The sequence below is a fragment of the Hemitrygon akajei genome, chromosome 6, assembly GCF_048418815.1.
Source record: "Hemitrygon akajei chromosome 6, sHemAka1.3, whole genome shotgun sequence".
Classification (NCBI taxonomy): domain Eukaryota; kingdom Metazoa; phylum Chordata; class Chondrichthyes; order Myliobatiformes; family Dasyatidae; genus Hemitrygon; species Hemitrygon akajei.
This window is the reverse complement of record NC_133129.1, coordinates 35453330-35481061: the sequence shown is the minus strand read 5'-3', so window position 1 is coordinate 35481061 and position 27732 is coordinate 35453330. Positions and strand designations below refer to the sequence as shown.

At 40.6% G+C, this 27732-nt stretch overlaps 1 protein-coding gene and 1 long non-coding RNA gene across 3 annotated transcripts in view; one reads left to right on the top strand and one right to left on the bottom strand.

Annotated features, from left to right (window-relative positions):
* The window catches only part of LOC140728947 (uncharacterized), a 143177-nt gene that overhangs the window by 110051 nt on the left and 5394 nt on the right, over positions 1–27732 (top strand). The window contains exons 26-31 of the mRNA XM_073048077.1: positions 3773–3974; positions 5238–5368; positions 11404–11576; positions 13625–13779; positions 17160–17366; positions 20498–20592. Coding sequence (XP_072904178.1) covers positions 3773–3974; positions 5238–5368; positions 11404–11576; positions 13625–13779; positions 17160–17366; positions 20498–20592 — 963 coding nt within the window. The remainder of the gene's footprint in view (positions 1–3772; positions 3975–5237; positions 5369–11403; positions 11577–13624; positions 13780–17159; positions 17367–20497; positions 20593–27732) is intronic.
* On the bottom strand, positions 1846–26717 carry LOC140728948 (uncharacterized). Of its 2 annotated transcripts, none has more exons than XR_012099219.1 (4): positions 26655–26717; positions 20765–20824; positions 14592–14718; positions 1846–3138 (listed from the first exon to the last, which is right to left on the bottom strand). It is a non-coding gene; the product is annotated as an uncharacterized lncRNA (long non-coding RNA). The 2 variants fall into 2 exon arrangements; XR_012099218.1 differs by having other exon boundaries at positions 26585–26688.

Genomic DNA, 27732 nt, shown 5'->3' with positions numbered 1-27732 from the left:
GTACTTTAGGATGTCTTACTGTCATCTACGAGTTCTTATGAAAAGGCCATATCAGAAAACACTGTTCTACCCATTTCATAATGCATTTAAGTATCATGCATTTGCAATACTTGTATGGGTCCTCCCTGGGTTATGAATGACTGAACCTTGGACCCAAGCATTTGGGAGACAGCAGGATGGATGGGCCAGATTTGATGGTTTCTATGGAGTTGTGGGCATCCTCTGCCAAGTGGGAACAGGGCATTTCTCTCCTCACCCCTCTCCACACCACTTATAGACAATAGACAATAGGTGCAGAAGTAGACCATTCAGCCCTTGGAGCCTGCACCACCATTTTGAGATCATGGCTGATCAACTACTATCAATACCCGGTTCCTGCCTTGTCCCCATATCCCTTGATTCCCCTATCCATAAGATACCTATCTAGCTCCTTCTTGAAAGCATCCAGAGAATTGGCCTCCACTACCTTCCGAGGCAGTGCATTCCAGACCCCCACAACTCTCTGGGAGAAGAAGTTTTTCCTTAACTCTGTACTAAATGACCTACCCCTTATTCTCAAACCATGCCCTCTGGTACTGGACTCTCCCAGCATCTGGAACATATTTCCTGCCTCTATCTTGTCCAATCCCTTAATAGTCTTATATGTTTCAATCAGATCCCCTCTCAATCTCCTTAATTCCAGTGTGTACAAGCCCAGTCTCTCTAACCTCTCTGCGTAAGACAGTCCAGACATCCCAGGAATTAACCTCGTGAATCTACGCTGCACTTCCTCAACAGCCAGGATGTCCTTCCTTAACCCTGGAGACCAAAGCTGTACACAATACTCCAGGTGTGGTCTCACCAGGGCTCTGTACAAATGCAAGAGGATTTCCTTGCTCTTGTACTCAATTCCCTTTGTAATAAAGGCCAACATTCCATTAGCCGCCTTCACTGCCTGCTGCACTTGCTCATTCACCTTCAGTGACTGATGAACAAGGACTCCGAGATCTCTTTGTATTTCTCCCTTACCTAACTCTACACTGTTCAGATAATAATCTGCCTTCCTGTTCTTACTCCCAAAATGGATAACCTCACACTTATTCACATTAAACGCCATTTGCCAAGTATCTGCCCACTCACCCAGCCTATCCAATTCACCCTGAATTCTCCTAACATCCTCATCACATGTCACACTGCCACCCAGCTTAATATCATCAGCAAATTTGCTGATGTTATTTTCTATGTCTTCATCCAAATCGTTAATGTAAATGGTAAACAGCTGTGGTCCCAATACCGAGCCCTGTGGCACCCCACTAGTCACCACCTGCCATTCCGAGAAACACCCATTCACCGCTACCCTTTGCTTTCTATCTGCCAACCAGTTTTCTATCCATGTCAATGCCTTCCCCCCCAATGCCCTGAGCTTTGATTTTACCCACCAATCTTCTATGTGGGACCTTATCAAATGCCTTCTGAAAATCGAGGTACACTACATCCACTTAGCCCAGAACAATTAGGGGTTGGGTCAACCCAGGCAGAGGTGGGACCACTGAGCAGACATGCTTACTCACTGAGTCAGTGAGGCCAGCTGATGGCTACTCTTCTCACGCCTGTTTGATGTCCCCTGTGCTTTCTCACTGTCCTGTCACAGCTGTTCTGTTCCTTTCTGATTTATGACCAGTTTGGTTCATGAATGGAACCCTATCTTTATCTGGAGGGCCCTGCACTGTTTATCTTATGCAGAATGTAACATAGTTGGTGGGGTGGGGATACCTCTCTACCAAAGGAGGTGTATGGCGCTTTTCCCTTGGGCAAAGTGTGGTACCTGCCTAGCCACCCCCCCCCCCCCAGATCAGGGTCACATGAAGCCATAGGAGCAGGTGGTGGATGGTCGTATGAGCAGCTGGTGCATATCACAGGTCCTGGTTATATGACCACTGATGCCAAGCAGACAATCTGTGAGGAGTATTGTTAATGGCCAGGGTCACCCGTCTTGTAAAGACAATGCCTAGGAGAAGGCAATGGCAAACCACTTCTGTAGAAAATTTGCCGAGTACAATCAAGGTCATGGATAAGAAAAGAATAAGAACAACAGTGTGAAGGGGCTCTTCCCCACAGGCAAAGACAGATCATAGACCATGATTGCCCACGTCATACAACACAGTCTATAATGATGATGAATATGGCTAAATGTTAGATCCAACGCTCCTGAGCTAGAACAGAGATCTCCTGGTCCTTACCTTCCACCCTCCAGCCTCTGCATTCAGTGGATCATTTGTTACAATTTTCACTAGCTTCAACAATTTGGAGAGATTGATCCAGTTGTTACTCCTTGTTCCACTCCTCTCTGCCAACCACCACCTATTTTATGGCACACTCTCACACAACCATCGGAGGTGTAACACCTGTCCTTCCACTTCTTCCCTTCCCAAACAGTTTTCCAAATCCTCTGCATCCCTTCCAATCCAGTGTACTGGACTTGGTGGTCACAATGTGATTGTTGTATGATACATTGAAGAAGCCAAATGCAGAGTGGATGACCACTTTGTGGAACACCTGCACTCAGCATGCAGGAGTGAACTGTTGCTTCTAATTACCTGCTACTTTAATTCCCCATCCCTCTCAAACTCTGACCCCTCTGATGCACTGTTACAACAAGGCCCAACAGAAGCCTGAAGAGCACCACCACACCTTATGCACATGGTAACCTGTAGGACTCAATATAAATTCTAGAACTTTAGATAACTCACATTTTCCTGCTCTTGATATCAAACAGGCCACTTGACATCCCATTCCTTTATTCTTCTTTCTTCCTTTGTAATCTTAGGCCTACCATGTCCCAGCAGGCCGGTTGTTAAATAAAGTGTGCAACATTAGCGCCACAGTACCATAGAAATTAGCGCGACACTGTTACAGCTCAAGGCGTTGGACTTTGGAGTTTAATTCCAGCGTCCTCTATAAGAAAGTTTATACGTCCTTCTTGTGTGTGCATGGACTTCCTCCAGGTACTCCAGTTTCCTCTCTCAGTCCAAAAACTTAACGGTTAGTAGGTTGATTGGTCATTGTAAATTGTCCTGTGATTGAGCTATAGGGTTAAATTGGTGAGCCGCTGGACGGCTCGGCTCGGTGGGCTGGAAAGGCCAGTTCTGCGCTGCACCTCTAAATTTAAAAAAACTAAAATTAGGAACACGTTAGAGCTTAACTACCTCTTTAATACCACATTCTTTCATCCTGTCAGAGAAATTCTCTTGTTCCATCCACTACCCTCCACACCTCCTGTCTCCTACACTGCTTGTTTCTCTCTTCTTCAGTGCTGATGAAGGATCTGACTGAACTGTTATCTGTTTCTCTTTATCTGCATAAGATATTGTTTGGCATGTTGAATTTTCCCAGCATTTTCTGCTTTTATTTCCAATTTTCTGCATCTACAAGGTTTTTCCAAAAAATTTCATTTATGACTATTTTCATTTTTGGTCTAAGTGGACAACTTTTGTGCCTAATTACATTCATGTGATGGTTTTGCTAATACTTATTAAAATAATGCTCATGATGTTTTTTATCATTCTAGGTATCATGTACATTTCTGCAGTTGATCACAAATTTTCAGGAACAGCATAAATCTTTGAGAATGTGACCTGGACTAGAAAACAGGGAAAAGAGAATCCACCTGTAATTCCATCTCTAGGAACTAACATTAATTTACTTCTGTGTTATTTTAAAACAGGAAATAAAAGGTTCTGTACAAAAAGTGTTTATTCCTTAGATTTTTATATTTCTGTATTACTTTTTTCAGTTATGCTGTATGCAGGAGCTTAAATTCTGAAGTTATATCGATCTGGAACATAAGAAAATCCAAGTATAAGGGCCAGGCAGTCCAAATGGAGAGGGGTTTGGTTGACAGTACAAACATTGTACTAGTGAGGGATACAAAACTCTACATCCTTTCTGATAAAGGCACAACCACTCATGCTGAAACACCTCGGCCCATTTTCCAGGTACTTATATCTGTCTTTTATTTCCTTTGACTATTCTAAAGCAAAATTATATATATGATCAACTTGGATTTGGTGAAAAATATAGTGTGATTCAGTGGGATAGCACTGACCATATAAAATAGTTGAAAGCATCCTTTTCAACCAAAAGAAAATTGGAAGAGGTATGTAGCATTGACAAGATTTACACCAAATTTTATCCTCTATGCCATTAATTAGATCCCAGCCTAAGCTTACCTCATGGAAATTCAGTATATTGCTTGGAGATAGAAAATCTAGCCCATAAAATGCTACAAAGGTCCAATTATGAGTGGTTGCATGTTCTCTAGATATTAGTAGCTCAGATTATTTGTGTGAACACTGGAGTTCAATAATGCAAATCAGGGCTTTTTTTGTAGCTTAGCCACTTCCATCGTCCTGCAATGTCCAGTCCCATCCAGTTGCTGTCTAAAGCAGCACCTGGATTCCTTGTTAATTATGAAATCCTAAACATCCCTATATTAAAAAAGCTGTTCCTAAATATCTACAAGTTTAACTAAGTATTTGGTCATACTGTGAAATTTGTTTATGTCTTGCACTGTACTGCAGCCACAAAACAACAAATTTCATGTCATAAGACAGTGATAATAATTCTGATTGTGATATGCAGTAACTTCTCTGTTTGGAAATATGAGACATGTCAAATTTTGTCTGCAAAATCCTTGGTGTACTTTGTTGTAAGTTGTTCTTGTTATCTCTTTGCCCCATAATTTATTCTTCATCACTTTGACTTCAATTCCACTCAAACTCAAATATTCAAGACTCCGTGACCTTTATCACTGTGATTAAGACTATTCACTAAGTTATAATGGCTCTCGTCTGTTCATTTTCTACAATTTACCCCTTAGTGATAAATCCCAAAGATGACCTTGAAGGATTGTTAACGGATGATGCACGACTCTACTTTCCCAACATTCACCTTGCTGCTCCTATCTGCTTGGGTGATACACCTTGTCCTTACTGAGTATCCATTTCCTCTCATTGAAAAGTCTATTCCATTTTTTCCAGTCCCATCACAATGACTACATTCTCTGCCAATACTTTCTCCAATTACTCCCATCCAACTATTTTCTCACAGTCTGATAAAAAGATCGTTTAAACCTTTGCACTTTTTCTGCCCATGATTATTAGCCTGAACCTACTGAGCATTTCATTAACTTCTGTTTTTCTTCCAGTTTTCAGTATGGAATAATCTTGTAAATTTATCATTTACTTTGTTTATTTCAGACTCTCCTGATGTATGATCTTCTAAAGAAAAAATACACAACAAAGTTGACTGGCCTGTACATTATCCCAAGCCCTAAACATGAATACAGAATCTTGGAAGGGGAACTACTCCTTGGGTTATCTGAATACAGGTGAGGATGTACTTACAAGTGACAAATACTTTGAAATGCAATTAAAAGTTGAAAATATATTCATTTCTCCTTGGGTTATAGTATACAAAATCAAATGATAGGTCAGGCTCCTCATTGAAATGGAGCGTGTTTAATGCCTGTGAACTGTTAGTCTTTTGTACAGACGAAGCAAGACATTGGGTTAATAGCAGGTTCTCTTAGATAATCAACTACTGCTGTGAAAGGACAAGTTTGATTCTGACAGAGCATTTCTCTACATTTTATTGATGCTATGTCTTGTTATGCATTCACACTTGCTGTGCAGGAAATTTTTAAGATAAACATTTTTACATTGCTTTATTATTTAAAATCCATGCAAAGGGGCATAGGTATATTCCCAGTAAAAGTACTTCCAAAGCATATCTGAAGGTCCATTGACTCCAGCTTGGACTGATGTGAAACTTATGAAATTTATTGCCATCTGTCACATATTGAGCATCAGTAGAATGATACTGGACCAAATCCTCATTGTGGATCTTAAAATTAAATATTTATCTTGGCATGTTGGTGATGGAATCAAATTTACCATGACCCACTGTGTTCTTGGTTGATAGATTAGTTAGGCTCTGCAAATTACAAGTGTGAGTGGGCGCTGGTAAAGTTGGTGATAAGTTGATGGGCATGTGAGAGAAAATAGATAACAGAAATAAGTGGAGGAATGGTATAGCAGTGAGAAGTGACCAGTTGTGATAATGGCCTTATGACTTCTGCCATTGTCATAAGGAAGTAGGATATAACTTGTGGGGCCACATCATATTGGATCCTTCCCATTGCCCAGGGTCAATTCAAGTGGTACCTACATAGGAATCTGGAGGGCTGAGCAGGCTTACTCCATGAACCTGATTGGTATTCTGTAACAGAGCTGGCTTCCAGTGAGATGGGACTTAAGGAGGTGCACATGCCCAGTACACCCTGAAGACCTTTTGATTATTTGCTATTGTCAAAGCTTTATCACCTTTTACTTTAAAATGTTCTTATCATCAAGATTGAAACAATTTTGGAAAACACATAATTTGTCAGCCCAGACCTAAATGTTGAATTGACGTGGGAGTGGAAATGAACATTTTGAAACCATTAGTGAACATCTCTTCTCCTGACCTTATGATGGAAGGAAGGTCAATGATGAAGCAGCTAAAGATGGCTAAGCTGCTGCTGTGATCTTGTCTGGCCCCTTATCCTTGAAGTTAATCAAATAAGCAGAAGACCAGCTTCTGTCATACTGGGAATCTCAGGAGGAAGTCAAGGTGAATCACCCAATCAGTACTTCTGGAATGCTTTATCTTTAGCACTTGTGTGCTGGGACCTGCTGTTATTGAGAAGCTAAAGTCAGATGTATCAGTATTATAATCGAGTAAAGGGAATAACAGAGGTCTAAGAGAAGAGTTGGTCAGAATTGATTGGAAAAGAACACTAGTTGGATGACGGCAAAGCAACAATGGCTGGAATTTCTAGAAGCAATTCAGAAGGCAAAGGACATCCCAAACAGGAAGAAGTATTCTAAAGGAAAGATGACAACTGTGGCTTACAAGAGAAGTCAATGCCTAACATAAAAGATAAAGAGAGGGCATATAATAGAGCAAGGATTAGTGGGAGGTTAGAGGATTGGGAAGCTTTTAAAAACCGAACAGAAGACAACTAAAAAAGTTATTAATAAGGTAAAGATGGAATACGAAAGTAAGCTAGCCAATAATGTTAAAGAGGATACCAAAAGTTTTTTTTTTAAAGATACATGTGTAAAAGTGAGATGAAGGTGGTTATTGGACTGCTGGAGAGGTAGCAATGGGAGGCAAGGAAATGGACAAAATGACTAAGTATTTTGCATTAGCCTTCACTGTGGAAGACACTAGCAGTATAGTGGGAGTTCCAGATATCAGAGTGCATGAAGTGTGTGAAGTTAGCATAACTAGACAGAAGGTTCTTTGGAAACTGAAAGTTAGATAAGTCACCTGGACCAGATGATGTACACCCCAGAGTTCTGAAAGAGGTAACTGAAGAGATTGTAGAGACACTAGTAATGATCTTTCAAGAATCACTAGATTCTGGAATGGTTGTGGAAGACTGGGAAATTGCAAATGTCATTCCACTCTTCAAGAAGGGAGAGAGGCAGAAGAAAGGAAACTATAGACCAGTTAGTCTGACCTTAGTGGCTGGGAAATTGTTGGAGTTGATTATGAAGGATGAAGTCTCTGGGCACTTGGATGCACATGATAAAATAGGCCATGGTCAGCATGATTTTCTCAAGGGAAAATCTTGCCTGAAAAACCTGTTGGAATTCTTTGAAGAAATAACAAGCAGGAAATAATCAGTTCATGTTGTATACTTGGAGTTTCAGAAGGGGCCATTCATGAGGCTGCTTAACAAGCTACGAGCCCTTGGTATTACAGGAAAGATTCTAGCATGGATAAAGCAGTAGCTAATTGGCAGGAGGCAAAGAGTGGGGATAAAGGGAGCCTTTTCTGGTTGGCTGCCAGTGACTAGTGGTGTTCCACAGTGGTCCATGTTGGGACCGATTCTTTTTATGTAACATGTTAATGATTTGGAAGATGGAATTGAAGAGTTTATTGCCAAAATGCAGATGATATGAAGATAGGTGGGGAGGCAGCTAGTTCTGAGGAAATAAGCTACAGAAGGACTTGGGCAGATTAGGAGAATAGACAAAGAAATGGCAGATAGAATACATTCGGGAATTGGACGATCATGCACTTTGATAGAAGAAATGAAAGGGTTGACGATTTTCTATATGGAGGGAAAATATAAAAAAAACTGAGACACAAAGGGATTTGGGAGTCCTTATGCAGGATTCCCTAAAGGTTAAATTGCTGATTAAGTCTGTGGCAAGGAAGGCAAATACAGTACAATGTTAGCAATCATTTCAAGAGGATTAGAATGTAAATGCAAGGATGTAATGTTAAGACTTTATAAAGCACTGGTGAGACCTCACTTGGAGTATTGTGCACAGTGTTGGGCCCCTTATCTTAGAAAGGATGTGCTGAAACTGGAGAGGGTTCAAAAGAGTCTAGGATTGAATGACTTGTCATATGAAGAGCGATTGGTGGCTCTGGAGCTGTATTCACTGGAATTCAGAAGAATGAGGGGTGAAACCTGTTGAATGGTGAAAAGCATTGATAGAGTGGATGTGGAGAGAATGTTCCCAATGGTGAGAGAGTTTAAGACCAGAGGGCACAGCCTCAGAATAGAGTAGAATGGAGATTAGGTGGAATTTCTTTAGCCAGAGAATGGTGAATCTGTGGAATTCTTTGCCAAAAGCAGATATGGAGGCCAAGTCTTTATGTGCATTTAAGGCAGACGTTGATAGATTCTTGATTGGTCAGGGCATGAATGGATACAGGGAGAAGGCATGAGATTGGGACTGAGAGGAAAATTGGCAGAGCAGTCTCAATGGGCAAAGTGGTCTAATTCTGCTCCTATATGTTATGGTCTAGGATGAAAATTTTCTTCTCCTCTGTTGTCCCCAGCATTGCCAGCTAGATCTGGAAGTGCTGCAGACCTTTGATGCATTGGTTGTGAGATTGCCAGCTCTGGCTGTTGCATACTGCCTTTTCTGTTTAGCAAACAGTCACCAGATTGGCACTGCATTTTTAGGTTTGCCTGGTGCTGCTCTCAACAGGTACTTTTGCTTTATTCATTGAACAGGATTTGAGCTCCTGGCTTCTGCCTGTGATGTAGTCCATTTCTGCTGCTACACCATCTTGTTGATGCCCAGTTTTGAACTGCCACTTACTTTAGAACATAGAGTGGTACAGCACAAGAACAGGCCCTTTGAACCACTATCTGTGCTGACCATGAAACCAATCATATCTGCTTGCACAGCCAGTCCATATATATCTATTTCTTTTTGAAACATAGAAACATAGAAAACCTACAGCACAATACAGGCACTTTGGCCCACAAAGCTGTGCCGAACATGTCCTTACCTTAGAAATACCTAGTCCTCTATTTTTCTAAGCTTCATGTATCCATCCAGGAGTCTCTTAAAAGACCCTATCATTTCCACTTCCACCACCGACCCCGGCAGCCCATTCCACGTGCTCACCACTCTCAGTGTTTTTTAAAAAAAAACAACAACTTACCCCTGACATCTCCTCTGTACCTGCTTCCAAGCACCTTAAAACTGTGCCCTCTTGTGCTAGCCATTTCAGCCCTGGGAAAAAGCCTCTGACTATCCACATGATCATTGCCTCTCATCACCTTATACACCCCTATCAGGTCACCTCTCATCCTCCGTCGCTCCAAGGAGAAAAGGCCGAGTTCACTCAACCTATTCTCATAAGGCATGCTCCACAATCCAGGCAACATCCTTGTAAATCTCCTCTGCACCCTTTCTATGGCTTCCACATCCTTCCTGTAGTGAGGCAACCAGAACTGAGCACAGTACTCCAAGTGGGGTCTGACCAGGGTCCAATATAGCTGTAACATTACTTCTCAGCTCTTAAACTCAATTCCATGATTGATGAAGGACAATACACCATATGCCTTCTTAACCACAGAGTCAACCTGTGTAGCACCCCAAAATCCCTCTGATCCTCCACACTGCCAAGAGTCTTACCATTAATACTATATTTTGTCATCATATTTGACCTACCAAAATGAACCACCTCACACTTAACTGGGTTTAACTTCTCAGTCCAGTTTTGCATCCTATCAATGTCCTGCTGTAACCTCTGACAGCCCTCCACACTATCCACAACACCCCCAACCTTTGCGTCATCGGCAAATTTACTAACCCATCCCTCCACTTCCTCATCCAGGTCATTTATAAAAATCACAAAGAGTAGGGGTCCCAGAACAGATCCCTGAGGCACTCCACTGGTCACCGACCTCCATGCAGTATATAATCCACCTACAACCACTCTTTGCCTTCTGTCGGCAAGCCAATTCTGGATCCACAAAGCAATGTCCCCTTGTTCGTATGTCTGTCTAAATGCCTCTTATATTTTGCTATCAGATCTGTTCTACCAACTTCCCCGGCAGCATGCTGCAGCCAACTGCAACTCTCTATGTAAAAATACTCATTTCATAATCTGGTTGTTGGTCCATCTCTCATTTTGTGTGTGTGTGTGTGTGTGTATTTTTGTGTCATCCTCAGTAAATACAAAGAAACACAACAGAAATTTCATTTCTATTGTATTTACTGTGAATGCTCACGAGAAAATATATCTCAGGGTAGTATATGGTGATAATAAGTTTAGTCCTGCTGAAGGGCTTCAGCCTTAAATGTCAACTGTACTTTTTTCTATAGATTCTGCCTGGCCTGCTGAGTTCCTCCAGCATCTGCAGATTTTTTCCTGTTTGTTAGTTTGAACTTTAATGGCCTCCATCACCCAGGGCATGCCCTCTTCTCATTATTACCATCAGGAGGGAGGTACAGAAGCCTGAAGGCACACACCAATTCAGGAACAGCTTCTTCCCCTCTACCATCCAATTTCTAAATGTACACTGAACCCATGAACACAAACTCACTACTATTTTAAAATTTGTTTTTGCACTACTTACCTTAATTTAACTATTTAATATACATAATGTAATTGTTTTTATTTATCATGTAATGCATTGTACTGCTGCTGCTAAGTTAACAAATTTCATGATATATGCCGGTGATATAAAACATGATTCTGATTAAACTTCCCTGACACCTTCATCTTAAATCATGCCCTCTAATATTTGACATTTCCCCCAGAGATCTTCTCTGAGTATCTCCCTTCAGCACAATTGCAATGCCACACAATGGTGGGCCTGGTAGCGTGGCAAGAGATATATTGCCAATATCTCATCTGTTTGTTGTCTGAGCATGCCTGGTAGCCCAATATCATCTGAGCTGCAAATTGCTGGTAGCTGGCAAATTTGTTTGAATTGCCTCCTTTTATCCAATTGATAATCAGCCTATTATATTGTACAGAAACAAAAGCTCAATAAAACAATTATTTTTGGATAAACTAGAAGATTAATGGGTGCTTTTTTTCTTTGCTTGTGGAAAGGGATCACCTTGTTATCTTCAACTTGAAGACTGGATTTATCAAAGAACGGATCCGACCCACATACAAAGACCAACTTCCCCTGTTAAATGGTCTTCCTTCTCACTCAAAGGATGTCTTCTACAGAGAGCTTCTGATCAAGTGGAGAAAAAGAAAAGGGTCAAGTAGTTCTGTAGGTAAAGATATTCCATGTGGTTTTGTGAGTATGGATCTTTTATTCTGGAACAGAGGTACTAAAGTTAATTATTGAGAAGTAACCAAGCCCTGCCATTTATACAGTTCACTGGTACCAGCAGCAGAGTAAATTATGAAAAGTTCCCCTTATATAATTAAGGAATAATATTGGAACCAGTTTGAAAATTTAATGTTGAAGTAATGCAATACTTACTGCCTGTTATGCCTAGTGGCATGTAGGGCAGCAACAAAGGTCCTTCACTCCTGTTTGTTCTGGCCTAGCTTCTGAATGGTACCCCAGGTGTAGTGCAGGGTCTTCAGCTCTCCCTCTACAGTTCAACACCAGGTATTCTTGGGTCTTTCTCTTTCCCTCTTCTACTTTCACTTATTTCGCACATTCCAAAATCCTATCTTGGTCCTACATTTAGCATTCAGAACTTCTGTCTTCCTGTCAGTGACTTCCTTTCAGCTCTCACCACTGTCATTCATACAAGTATCTACCGATGACTCAGGAAGCCCATCATACCTAGTAGTAGTTTTGGTCCCTTCTGTTTCCGTAACAGAAGTCTTTTTCCAGGACTGGGTTGTTAGCCCTGTGCCCAACCCCCAACCTGGAGGACCAGTGGATCGCTCTTAGTCTGGCCTCTACTCTTTGACCTGTCTGGCTTGGGTGACCCTACCAGGAGACGAATCTCCTGCCAGCATAGCTCTCAGGGTTAATGAGACACACAAGCCCCCCGACCACGACAAGGTTGCGATCCTACGGGGTGTATAATGCAATAGCATGAATGGAATTTTGTTTTCAAGTGATTCAGCTTACATTCATTCAGGGAGAAAATGAGATGCAAATATATAGATTTAAATTGGCTGTTCAATATAAGGCACAGTACAGAATTTGAGGAGACAGATTGTGATGTTTTAAGTGAAGGTTCTGGGCACTTTATGAATCAAGAGGTTTGAGATTATTGTGTGAAAATGAATGATGTCATTGAGAGATGGAGTCTTGCAGAACAAATAGAGCCTTCAGTCCAACACTTTTTTTGTCCATTCATACTAATCCAATTTGCCTAAATTAGGTCCATAATCCTACTTTACCTGCCTACTGTAAGTCTCTTAATTATAGTAATTGTATCTGACCCCACCATTTCTTCTAGCAGGCTGTTCAACCACTTTCTGGGTAAAATCACTTCCTCCTCAGATCCCCTTTCAAATTCCTTCCTCTTACCCCCAACCTACAACCTCTTGTTCTTGATATCCTATCCCTGCCACAGGAAAAAGTTTCTGACTACCTTTCCTACCTAGGCATCATATAATTTTATATACCTCTATTGGCACACTCCTCAACCCCCTTTTGTTTATGTAAAACAAGTCCAGCTAATGCAGACTCTCTCTATAACTAAAGTCCTCAAATTATGGCAGTACTCTGGTAAAGCTCCTCTGTACTCTCTCCAGGGCAATCATATCACTCCTGTAGCTTGGCAACTTGAACGACATACCAGAACACTAAATGAAGGGTTTCAACCCAAAACATGGAATGTTCATTTCTCTACACAGATGCTGCCTGGCCCATTGAGTTCCCCCAGCATGTTGCTTTTGCTCCAGATTCCAGCATCTGCAGTCTTCTGTCCCACCATAATTTTGGATGGATGGGATTATCCCTTACAAAATGCTTAAGTGCAGGAGATGATGAAAAAATAGCTTTAATTAAGTTCTCAGGAGATATTTAACAAATCCTTTCACTGTGATCAGTCTTGTGTGAAAAAGACTTTAGAAATCATCTAAATAAATTGAAGAGTAGGTGGGCAAGGGGAGTACTCCTCTCAGTCCTGGAGCCTTTAGTTCCATCCTTGCAGCCATTAGTTAGTTTAGGAGTTATCAACCATAAAGGCAGTGACAGAGGAGTTATAAGAGACAACAAAAACAAATTTCAGCATGAGTCAACACTGAAACCAAAAGAGGATTTGATCGTGAAATCAGTCTCTAACTGATGTGCAGGTAACAATAAGCACAGGCTAATCTTCCAAATGTGTATGAATCTGTTTAATTTCAGCTTTTATGACCCCGTGGGACAAACGTAATGAAACCAAGACTGCACGAAAGAGAAGGCTGGAAAAGGAAGTGAAGCAGGAAATCACAATATTGCAAGAGTTCTGTAAAGAGAAATCCAACCCCATTGATCAGTATCTTCTAAGTGGGAATGAGAAGGTGAGAAATACGTGTATACCCCAGTGAAATTCTACTACCCAATCCAGACTTGTAGTTTCTGTTCATGATTCAAAATCCTGTGAAAAGTTGAGTTGAAGACTGGTGAAAAACCTCAAGGAGATGACTCATTATCGAAGTCACCAGACCAAACTGAAAATCCAATCTGCAGATGTTGGAAATCTGAAACAAAACCAGAAAATGCTGTAGATGCTCAGTAGATCAGGCAGAAGAGAGAGGAAGAGCTAAAATTTCAAGTTGAAGACCCTTCATCGGAATAGAGAAAGTGAGAAAACAAGTTTGTTTTTAAAATGCAGAATGAGGTATATGAGACACAGTTCTTATCACCCCCTGAAGTCAGCACAGCCTTTCTCATGACCTCTCTCTACAACACCACCAATATCTTTTCTAGTCCTGATAGAAAGAGTCTATCTTTAATCTTTTTTCCTGTGCCCCTGCTCTCACTGCCTTTTGATCAGATCAAAGATGGAGCACACTTCTCACCCCACAGCATTTGAATTTAATGGATCATCTTAATTATTAACATCACCTTCAGTAAGATGCGTTTTCCCCTCATTGTCCCATTTTGCATTCCTAAGGGATTATTTCCTGGTCTGCTCTTCAATCCCCACCAACTAATCCTGTTCTAAGAGCACTCTCCTGTACAAACACAGAGAATCTTTACCTCTTCCCTTCCCACCGTCTACAAATACTCTCTCCAGGTGAATTAGCAATTCACTTTTACTTTTTCCAATCCTGTCTATTGCAATCAATGCTCAGGATGTGGTTTCCTCTAAATCAGCGAAACTACGTACAGACTGGGTGACTGCTTTGCAAGGTGTCTTCGTTCTGTGATCCTGTGCATCCTGTTACCTCACATTGTGTGGAGAGAAAATCATTGTTAATGAGACTGATTTATGGACCTTTGATGGAACTGGAAATCTGAAATAGAAACAGAAAATCAGAATCAGGTTTAATAACACCAGCATATGTCAATAATTTTTTTTGAGGCAGTAGTACAATGAAATACATGATAAATATAGAAAAAACTGAATTACAGTAAATATATGTATATTAAATAGTTGTTAAAATAAGTGCAAAAACAGAAATGTGAAAAAAGGAGTGTGAGAGTGTTCATGGGTTCAATATCCATTTAGAAATCAGATGGTAGAGGGAAAAGAAGCTGTTCCTGAATCTTTGAGTGTGTGCCTTCAAGCTTCTGTAGCTCCTACTTGATGGTAACAATGAGAAGAGGGCATGTCCTGGGTGGTGGGGTGTTGTGATGGAAATGAGACAATCTTTGGCTTCTGGGTTCAAGGGCTCTGGACACACAGTTTTAATAATAAGGAGTTTATTTACAAGGGGAGAAGAGCTTGGGAACGACACAAGCGGCTACAATATTCACACAAACGCGCTTAGAATAGACGAGCGTGGGAAAAGTCAAGTCAACAGTACAATACACGGGAAAACGGTGTGGGGACAGAGTACAGGTACACATACCAGCAAGGGAAAAGTAACTACGATACCCGCCACCCCTTGACTTTGGGCAGACACGGCTCTCTGCTACAGAAACAACAATAGACGTTCCCAAACCCTATTCAATGCATGGCTCACCATGTGTCTCCAGCGCTGCATTGCAGTCTTCAGCCTGGAGTGAAGCAGGGTGGTCCCTCGAGGATGGCAAAAAGAGAGCGAACCAAGCACATGTAGCACCCTTTATAGGTCTGGGGGCTGGAGTGTCCAGCCCAGGTGATTCACCGGGGGCCCAATGGCTTGGTGCTTGATGGGTTAATCCAATTAAGGTGGCCAATGGTTAAGTGTGCATTGATTAGTTGGGAGGGGTGAAATGTTGATTGGCATGTGGTGTGCCTTCCAACCAGGTGAGGGCAGTGCTGTCACGTGACAGACACGGCTCTCTGAATACATTGGGTTCCTTAATGAGGAATGCCGCCTTCCTGAGACACCACTCCACCCCACCACCCCCCCCATACCAGACAGAGATTCAGCCAGTCAGAATGTTGACCATGGTACATCTGTAGAAGTTTTTGAGTGTTTTAGGTGACAAACCAAATCTCCTCAAACTCCTAATGAAATATAGCCACTGTCTTGCCTTCTTTATAGCTGCAACAATGTGTGCAACCAGGTTAGGTCCGCAGAGATATTGACACAAAGGAACTTGAAATTGTTCTCACCATCCACTTCCAGTCCCTCTATAAAGACTGGAAAATAGTGAGATATGCAGCAAATCAAGCAACATCCATGAAGAGGGAGCTTAATTTTCTCTCCATAGATGCTGCCAGTCCCGCTGACTATTCATAATATTTTCAGTTTTTAATTTCAAATTTCCACCACCTGCAGTTTGGTCTTTTCAACCCTGTTTCATACACTTGTGTTTATTTACATAACCTATGAACTGATCTTGGACCAAGAATTGTTTTTTAGTTTGTTTATTATTCTAATGCTACTTATCCTTCCCAATATTAAGTGTAACTTTTCTTTTCATTAGTATTTTTCTGTGCTTGGCCATTTACTAAATTAGTTTGAACCTTTCATTACTGGCAAAACCTGAGGTTTTATACCACAGGAAATGAAAAGAACTGAAATGTTTCTTTGTAAGAATTTGATGTAAATGCTTGTAGTTGTTTGAAGAGTACCAGCACAACGAAAACATGGGTCTTCTTGTTAGTTATATACTGTAATGTAGAGAAACCAGAGAGACAAACACATAAGAAAAAATAGTAGTAGGAATAGGAATAACGCCCCTTAAGTTTGCTCAGTTAATCATGGCTGATCTGATCTTTGGCTTAAAATTTATTTTCCTGCCTGATCTACCTTAGGCTTATTTTCTCTGTAGTTCATGAATGAAAGTAGATTGAAGAAAGTGAAAGAATTAATATTTTCAACATTCATATACAAACTCAATGGGAATGTTTTTTGGAGTTGTTCTAATTGTTAATGGTACATTGTGATTCTATAGCCCTATAAACAAGAGATCCAAATGCATTCCTGTTGCCTGAGATTTATTTGTAGTTATTTACTGAGTATATAATGGCCACACTTGTTCTCCACATTTTGCTTCTCCTAAATTGGTCTGATGTATGTCAATCCTGTGCCTGATTGATCTTAGCTTTCAAATGACGATGCCAGCAAGCCATGGGAGATAGAGGAAAGACAATTAGTCTGCAATCTGCCTAGCACATATATATTTCCAAAGATATTTAATTTTACCTGCTCTGAGTTAGCTTGTCTGATTTTTAAATATCAAAAAGGACTGAAAAGTCAAAGAGCTAAACATCAGTATGAGTGGTTTCCAGTGACATGTAAGGTAGGAACAGAAGAAAAACTATTTTATAGAAACACACTAACTGCTGTCTTTGTTTCAGGTGGTCGTCTGCTCCTACTTTGCACACCATCTTGCTGTTTTTAATTTGGAAACAGAGACTCATTCACACACTCTCGAAGACAAGTCATCTATGTTGTTCTTGCACAACGCAGCACTGACGAACAGTGGCACCTATCTTGTGCTGTCTAACTACAATGATTCGGAGAAAGTTAGTTATGTCACTTTGTGGGATTTGTGTGCTGGCAAGGTAAAAGAAAAGACACATTCATTTTGTCATGAACCATGTCTTCTGATGATCAGCTGGGAGAATCTTTTCAGGTTTTAGAAATAAGGGGTTCTTTTTTTTTCCCCAATTTGTTCAAGTATGGATACTAAGACTACAGTGGTAGCATGTTAGTTGTCTGACTTCACAGTGCTAGATTTTGTGATTATGTAGTTGCCATACCAACTAACAGGAGTGAAAGTGAGTGGGTTGGGGGTGGAGGAGAAATGAAGAAAAGTTTTGATTTTGTTTCTGTACTAATGGCCATAATTAGGCAGCCACAATATGCTGCAAGTTTGATATTGATTAGGCAGCATTAGTGAGGAAAATAATTAATGTTTTAGGTCAATGACCTCTTATCAGAGTCTTAAGTCTCATTCCAAATTCACAAGCACACCATCCTGGCTGATACTTCAGTGCATTTGGTGAAGAAATAAACCTATCAATGAGGCATTAAACCAAATTCTTGCCTATCTCTCTCAGTTGGTCATAAACTGAGGCAATTCTCAGCTTTCCTAATATTGATCCCATAAGCATTACTAAAACAGATTCCTTAATCATTTTATTAAATCGCTCTCCCAAATTTGTCAGATTTCATTGCATTTAAGATGGCTACTATTTAACTAAATACCCTTTTGCACACCATATAAAACATCATGTAAACTTTGTCAATCTTTCATATGCTACAAAACAGAATCTGGTACAATGGTCACCTCTATCTATGTCCTTGGTAGGTCGTTATCAATGTTGTCAAAATGTATGTTCTCCCCAAATTTTTATACTTATTTCAATCTATCCCAATTTTTATTCCTAAATCTTTTTTTGATTCCTTAGACTCTATTATTTTGTCATATCTGTGGCAGAATAAGCGCTCTAGAATTAATAAAATCCACCTCCAAAAATCTAAAAAAGAGGGTGGCATGGCTTTACCTAACTTTCGCTTATATTACTGGGCAGCTAATATACGTTGTGCTGCCTTCTGGTCTTTCTTCCACGGTCAACCTGAGTGCCCTAACTGGGTGGCAATGGAGTTGAGCTCCACTAAAGAATTATCCATATCTGCACTTCTTGGCTCTGCACTCCCTAGCAGTCTGCCCAGATCAATAGCTAATCCTCTGGTTAGACACACTTTGCGTATATGGGCTCAGTTCAGGAAATGCTATGGTTTCCAGGGGTTTTCCATTTCTAGCCCTGTCGCACATAATCACCTTTTTTTACCTACTACGTTCGATTCAGCATTCCATGTTTGGTACAGGAAGGGCATTAGACATTTTGAAGATCTCTTCATTGATAACCGCTTCGCTTCTTTTCAACAGCTCTCTGTTAAGTTCAACCTGCCTAACGCTCACTTTTTCAGATATCTCCAAATCCGACACTTTACTGCTCCTTTAATTCCTAACTTTCCTGAAATGCCTGCGAAAAATGCTATGGACCTATTTCTCTCCATTAATCCACTAGGTAAAGGTTTAATTTTAATTATCCAAGATAAACTAGCAGCCTTACGACGGGCCCCTGTGGATAAAATTAAAATGGCCTGGGAGCAGGATTTAAATATCTCCTTATCCGAGGAGAGCTGGGACTCAGTTCTCAAATCGGTTAACTCAACCTCTCTTTGTGCTCGCCATTGTCTCTTACAGTTTAAGATTGTTCATAGAGCCCATATGTCTAAATCTAAACTATCTCGATTCTACCCTGGCATTAGTCCGCTCTGTGATAAATGCAAGAGGGGCGTGGCCTCTCTCATCCATATGTTCTGGTTCTGTCCTAGCTTGGAGAAATTCTGGAAAGATGTCTTCACTACACTATCGGGTATTCTGAATCAGCACCTAGAACCTAACCCCTTAATTGCTCTGTTCGGTTTTTGGGGCGAGACAGATTTATGTCTGGGTCCGACCAAATACCGAATACTATCCTTTGCCTCTCTCCTGGCGAGATGCTTGATCCTCCTTAGATGGAGAGATGTTGCCCCGCCCACTCATGCGCAATGGCTTAACGACATTATGGCCTGCTTGGACCTCAAAAATTCATTATTCAGTTCTCAATTCGGATTTAAAGTTCCATAAGGTCTGGGGGCCTTTTATCGAGTACTTTCATAACCTTCCTCTTGACTAGGGTTTTTTTTTCTTTTCAGTCCCTTGCTTTCAGCTCCCTTTTTTTTCTGGTAGTAGGCATTATTATCCTCTGTTGCTAAGTGTATTCACAGTCTGGGAGTTTGACTGTCCGGACTTATACTCTCTATATTGTGTGGTGGTTGGTCTGGAATTGTTGTTTTTTTTCTTGTGTTGTGGGGTTTGGGGAGGACACTAAGCTCACTTGTCTTTAACTTAGGTGCTTTTTTGTTAAATTCTCTTCCTTTGTAGCATATTGTTATTGTATGCTTAACCTTGCTCTGTATTAATGCTCCTCACTGGGATTTGGGGTTTTTAATTTTGTAAAATGTTTTGAAAAACTAATTTAAAAATTTAAAAAAAAAACATCATGTAGCATAGGGGCAGAATTAGGCCATTCAATCTATCAAGTCTGCTCCACAATTCCATTATGTCCCCTGTAACCTTTGATGTCATTACTAATCAAGAACCTATAAAGCTCCTTTTTAAATATACCCAATGACTTGGCCCCCACAACTGCCTGTGGCAATGAATGCCACATATCCACCACGTTCAGGCTAAAGAAATTCCTCCTCAACTCTGTTTTAAAGGGGCATCCTTGTATTCTGAGGCTGTGCCTTCTGGTCCTAAATTCTCCTACTAAAGGAAACATCCTTCCCACGTCCACTCTATCTAGGCCTATCAGTATTCAATAGGTTTCAATGAGATTCCCCCCCCCCCCCCACCCCCATTCTTCTAAACTCCAGCGTGTACTCAGAACCATCAAATGTTCCTCATATGTTAACCCTTTCATTCTCGGATGATCCTCCTCTGGACTCTCTCCAACACCAGTACATTCTTTCTTACACTAAAGAGCCCAAAACTGTTCACAATACTTCAAGTCTGGTCTGACTAATGGCACATTCAAATTTATCAATTCACAATTTAAACAAGTTATATAAATATCGATGTACTCATGGATTATTATGTATTTGTAAATCGAAACAAATTTTAAAATTATTTTGATAGGTTAAAAAACGTTTAAAAAATGAACCGAATGTGTGTTGCACTGCAATAACGAACTCTGCTGACCGAATAGTGTTTGGAGTTGTGGAAGCAAACAGGTAATGAGTCTTGGTAGAAACTACTGACTTACAATACTTCTAAGTTTTGTGAACTGTATGTTGCTGTTTGGAAACCACTATCAGTGGTGCAGTGATTAAACTTGGCAACGTCTAAGAGGGAAGAGTTAACTCCGACCTGAGCAAGCACGTGGACCCACTGCAATTCACCTACCTCTGCAACAAGTCTACAGCAGACACAATCTCACCAGCTCTCCACTCTGCTTTGGAGCACCTAGAAAAGAAGCAAAACATACATTAGACAGTTGTTTCTCAATTATAGCTTGGAGTTCAATACTATCACCCCTTTGGTATTAATCACCAGACTTCTAAGTCTGGGCTTCTGTACCTTCCTCTGCAACTGGATCCTTTACTTCCTCATCACAAGACCACAGTACAAATCACTGATAACATCTCCTCACTGACAATCAACACAGATGCACTTCAAAGATGTGTCTTAGCCCACTGTGTGACATCCTTTACACTCAACTGTGTAGCTAAACACAGCTAAAATGCCATCTATAAATACACAGATGAACCACTGCTGTTGGTAAAATTTCAGATGGTGATGAGGTGTACTGGCGTGAACTAGATCGGCTGATTGAGTGGTGTCACAATCTTGCACTCAGTACCACCAAGATGAAGGAACTGATTATGAATGTTAGGAAGGGGAAGTTGGGAGAACACACACCAGTCCTCATTGAGGGGGTCAGTGATGGAAACAGTGAACAGTTTTAAGTTCCTGAACATCAACATTTTGGGGTGTCTATACTGGGCCCAACACATTCGTGCAATCACAAAGACACACCAGCAGCTCTACTTTATTTGGAGTCTGAGAAGATTTAGCATGTCACCAAAAACACTTGCAAATTTCTATAGCTGTATTGTGGTGAGCATTCTGATAGGTTGTATTACAGCCTGACATCAAGTCTCCAATTCACAGGATTATGAGAGGCTTCAGAAGGTTGTAGATACAGCTTTGCCATTACTCAAGTAATATCTTGACTGGAGTGGTATGATGAACAATTGTTGAATTGTTCCTCTCTTGCTACTACCATCAAGCATGAAGTGCAGAAGTCTTGGGTCTCCAACCACCAGGTTTGTGAAGCACCTCTGGCCATCGGGCTTCACATACCTCTGCACTGAATTGACTCTACAGCCTGTGAAATCACTTTCGGGGACTCTGCAGCTCATGTTCACAGTATTATCTGTTTACATATAAACATTAACAATTACAGCACGGAAACAGGCCATCTCGGCCCTTCTAATCCGTGCTGACACTCACCCTCACCTAGTCCCACTGGCCCGCACACAGCCCATAACCCTCCATTCCTTTCCTATCCATATACTTATCCAATTTTACTTTAAATTACAATACCGAACCTGCCTCTACCACTTCTACTGGAAGCTCATTCCACACAGCTACCACTCTCTGAGTAAAGAAATTCCCCCTTGTGTTACCCTTAAACTTTTGCCCCCTAACTCTCAAATCATGTCCTCTTGCTTGAATCTCCCCTACTCTCAATGGAAAAAGCTTATTCATGTCAACTCCATCTATCCCCCTCGTTATTTTAAATACCTCTATCAAGTCCCCACTCAACCTTCTACGCTCCAAAGAATAAAGACCTAACTTGTTCAGCCTTTCCCTGTAACTTAGGTGCTGAAACCCAGGTAACATTCTAGTAAATCTTCTCTGTACTCTCTCTATTTTGTTGACATCTTTCCTATAATTCGGTGTCCGGAACTGTACACAATACTCCAAATTCGGCCTTACCAATGCCTTGTACAATTTTAACATTACATCCCAACTCCTATACTCAGTGCTCTGATTTATAAAGGCCAACATACCAAAAGCTTTCTTCACCACCCTATCCACATGAGATTCCACCTTCAGGGAACTATGCACCATTATTCCTAGATCACTCTGTTCTACTGCATTCTTCAATGCCCTACCATTTACCATGCATGTCCTATTTGGATTATTCCTACCAAAATGTAGCACCTCACACTTGCTGCACACTTCCTGCTCAACTATCCTGCACACATTTTACAAACTCCAAACTGTCCAGCCCTTTTACAGAATGGGCTTCCCAGTCTACGTGTGGAAAATTAAAATCTCCCACAATCACAACCTTGTGCTTACTACAAATATCAGCTATCTCCTTACAAATTTACTCCTCCAATTCTCGCTCCCCATTAGGTGGTCTATAATACACCCCTATAAGTGTTACTACACCTTTCCCATTCCTCAATTCCACCCAAACAGTCTCCCTAGATGAGCCCTCTAATCTATCCTGCCAAAGCACCGCTGACTTTGCCCAACTCTCCTTCACTGTTTGCAACGATAAGTTAACACAATTTACTTCAGAAAAGATATTTTTAGTGATGTTTTTAGTAGGATTTCTTAGCTTTTTGACTACCAGGAATCAGTCACACACTTTCGGTAATTCCATCTAAATGGTCATCCCTTATTTGGAGATTATACCCTCTGGTCCTTGACTTCCCCCATAATAAGAATCATCCTTTTCACATCCACTCCATCCAGGCCTTTTAACATTTGCTAGGTTTCAATGAGATTCCCCCCACCCTTCTTCTAAATTCCAGCGAGTACAGGCCCAGAGCCATCAAACTCCTCATATGATCCTGGAATAATTTTCATGAATGTTGTTTGAATTCTCTCTAATGTCAGCACATCTTTTCTTAGATAAGGGGCCCAAAATTGATCACAGTACTCCCAGGTGAAGCATCACCAGTGCCTTATAAAACCTCGGTATTACATTCTTGCTTTTGTATTTTAGTCCTCCCAAAATGAATGCAAACATTACATTTGCTTCCTCACCACTGACTCAACCTGCAGCTTAACCTTTATGGAATCCTGCACAAGGACTCCCAAGTCTACTTGTACCTTGGATTTTTCCCATTTTCCCAAACTCTTCCCATTTAGAAAATAGTCTACGCTTTTATTCCTTCTACCATAGAGCATGACTATACACTTCCTGACACTGGATTCTGTCTGCCACCTCTTCACCCATTCTCCTAATCCAAGTCCTTCTGCTTCCTCAACACTTCCTGCTGCTCCACCTATGTTCATATCATCTGAAAAGCTGGCCACAAACCTAACAATTCCATCATCCAAATCATTGACATACAAATTAAAAAGTGATCACACACTGACCTTTATGGAACACCACTAGTTACCAGCAGCCAATCAGAAAAGGCTTCCTTTATTCCCACACTTTGCCTCCCGCCAATCAGCCACTGCTTTATCCATGTTGGTATCTTTCCTGTAATACCATGGGCTCGTACCTTGTTAAGCTGTCTCATGTGTGGCACCTTGCCAAAGGCCTTCTGAAAATCCAAGTACACAACATCCACCATTTCCCCTTTGTCTATTCTGCTTGTTATTTCCTCAAAGAATTCCAACAGATTTTTCAGACAAGATTTCCCTCAAAAAAAAAAACCGTGCTGACTTTGCCCTATTTAATCATGTGCCTCCAAGTACCCAAACCTTCATACCTTAATAATCGCCTCCAACATCTTCCCAAGTACTAAGGTCAGGCTAACTGGCCTATAATTTCCAAAGAACCATAGAACATTACAGCATAGAAACAGGCCCTTCAGCCCTTCTTGGCTGTACTGAACCATTTTTCTGCCTAGTCCCACTGACCTGCACCTGGACCATATCCCTCCATACACCTCTCCTAATCCAAGTCCTTCTGCTTCCTCAACACTACCTGCTGCTCCACCTATGTTCATATCATCTGAAAAGCTGGCCACAAACCTAACAATTCCATCATCCAAATCATTGACATACAAATCTTGTACCTGTCCAAGTTTTTCTTAAATGTTAAAAGTGGGCCCGCATTTACCACTTCATCTGGCAGCTCACTCCCACCACTCTGTGTGAAGAAGCCCCCACTAATGTTCCCTTTAAACTTCTCCCCCTTCACCCGTAACCCATGTCCTCTGGTTTTTTTTCCTCCCTTAGCCTCAGTGGAAAAAGCCTGCTTGCATTCACTCTATCTATACCCATCATAATTTTATATACCTCTATCAAATCTCCCCTCCTTCTTCTATGCTCCAGGGAATTAAATCCTAACCTGTTCAACCTTTCTCTGTAACTCAGTTTCTCAAGTCCTGGCAACATCCTTGTAAACCTTCTCTGCACTCTTTCAACCTTATTAATATCCTTCCTGTAATTAGGTACCAAAACTGCACGCAATACTCCAAATTCGGCCTCACCAATGTCTTATACAACCTCACCATAACATTCCAACTCTTATACTCAATACTGTGATTTATAAAGGCTAATGTACCAAAAGCTCTCTTTACGACCTTATCCACCTGTAACACCACTTTTAGGGAATTATCTATCTGTATTCCCAGATCCCTCTGTTATACTGCACTCCTCAGTGCCCTACCATTTACCTTGTATGTTCTACCTTGGTTTGTCCTTCCCAAGTGCAATACCTCACACTTGTCTGCATTAAACTCCATCTGCCATTTTTCAGCCCATTTTTCCAGCTGGTCCAAATCCCACTGCAAGCTTTGAAAACCTTCCTCACTGTCCACTACACCTCCAATCTTTGTATCATCAGCAGTTTTGCTGATCCAATTTACCACATTATCATCCAGATCATAGATATAGATGACAAATAACAATGGACCCTGCACTGTTCTTTTCGTCTGCCTCCTTCCCTTCTTGATTAGTGGAGTTTTCCTATTTTCCTATTTACTATTTCCAGTCCTCCAAACTGATTCTTGAAAGATCTTCACTAATGCCTCCACAATATCTTCAGCTACTTCTTTCAGAACCTTCAGGTGTAGTCCATCTGTTCCAAGTGACTTATCTACCTTCAGAACTTCCAGCTTCCCAAGCACTTCCTCTCTAGTAATAGCAGCTGCATTCATTTCTATCCCCTTACTCTCAACCTTCCGGCATATTTCAAATTTCTTCCACAGTGAAAACAGATGCAAAATACTTGTTCAGTTCATTCACCATTTCCTTGTCCCCCATTACTACCTCTCGAATATCATTTTCCAGTGGTATGATACTTTCGCCTCTCTTTTACTCTTTATGTAACTGAAAAATCTTTCGGTATTCTCTTTGATATTATTGGCAAGATTACCTTCATGTTTCATCTTTTCCCTCCTTATGGCTTTTTAGTTGCCTTATGTTGATTTTTAAAAGTTTCCCAATCTTCTAACTTCCCACTAATTTTTACTCTATTATATGCCCTCTCTTTTGCTTTTATGTTGGCTTTGACTTCACCTGTCAGCCACAGTTGCATCATCCTGCCTTTAGAAGACTACTTTTTATTAGGATGTATCTATCCAGCTCCACTCTCATGCCTCTGTAATTACCTTTACTCCTCTATAATATTGATACATTTGACTTTAGCTTCTCCCTCACAAATAGCAAAGTGAATTCTATTATAGTGTATTATGATCACTGTCTCCTAAGGGCTCCTTCATCTTAAACTCCCTAATCAAATCCAGCACATTGCACAACACTCAATCCAGAATAGCTAATGTCCTAGTGAGCTCAACTACAAGCTGTTCAGAAAAGCCATGTCATGGACATTCTACAAATTCTCCCTCTTGAGAGCCAGCACCAACCTGATTTTCCCAATCTACCTGCATAGTGTAATCCCCCATGACTATCATAACATTGCCATTTGACATTCCTTTTCTACTTCCCGTTACAACTTGTAGCCCACATTCTGCTACTGTTCACCGGCCAGTATATAACTCTCATCACGGTGTTTTTACCCTTGCAGTTTCTTAACTCTACTCATAGGATTCTACATCTTCTGATCCTACATCACCTCTTTCTAAAAATTTGATTTAATTTTTTACCAACAGAGCCCACCCCCCCCCCCCATCCTTTCTTCTTACGTGCCTGTCCTTCTGATACCATGTGTATCCTTGGATGTTAAGCTCCCAACTATAACCTCCTGTAAGTCATGACTCGACAGTACCCAAAATGTCATACCTGCCAATCTCTTGACTGTGCTACAAGATCATCTACCTTATTCATTATACTGTGTCCATTCAAATATCACCTTCAGTCCTGATTTCAGCCCTTTTGGATTTCTGTTTTCCTCTGGGTGACTGCAAAAAGAAAATTAATCTCAATATTATATATGATATATAGCTATATGCTTTGATAATGAACTTACTTTGAATTTTGAACTGCACACACATTCCCTGCAGTATCAGTTACAGTAGTGCTTTGAAAATAAAGCCTACATTAATAAAGCAAGTTCTCTTAAAAAGCTGTGAACTTAAAACAACATTTAGCATGCAGCAATTTCTATATAAAAATACATCAGGAAGATTGATATTGGCTAATTCTGGAAACGTGGGACTTATGAGCTAATGTAGCATGATGGATGAAAAGCTCTGTGCAAACAGCCATGACTGCAACAAGCATTTTTCCAAACTGAATTTGCAACAAATAGAATAATTATTTCACATACATTCCCAAATAATCACCAAACTGTAATTTCATACACTGAATTTACAAAGTGGTTTTCAACAAAGCGCTGTTCCCTTTGAATATAATGGTGAGCAGTGATTAAAATAACTAATAGTTATTGTACCAGGAATATCTGAAATACATTATCATTAGATTTTCAAATCACATATCCAACAACTATAACATAAATGTTTCCTTATGACCATTGAGGTTGCATTTCTCAATGTCTGATAATTTCTCACTGTAGGTGTAACTTTGTATCATATTTTAAATCATCCTACGTTGTGTACAACACAGATTACTCATCCTGAAGCCCTCCCTCCCAGCAATGGCACAGAGTTTACTAAAATTAGATTTTTCAGAGATTAGTGGCATATAAAATATAAGTGAGACCTCTTTCTTGATGTCAAGCCAGTATTACATATTTTCTCTATTCAATTCCAACAATGTCAACTCTATCAAATGCAACAGTTTGCTTAAACTTCATTATGTCCTTTGACAAGGCTTCATAGAGGACTATTGGTCCAAAAGGTTAGAGCCCACAGGATCCAAAACATTGGTAAATTGGATCTGAAGAGTGTTGGTAACAGGAAGCAGAAGGTGATGGAAGGCTACTTTTTTGTGTGATTGGAAACTTGTGACCAGTGGTGTATCTCAGGGAT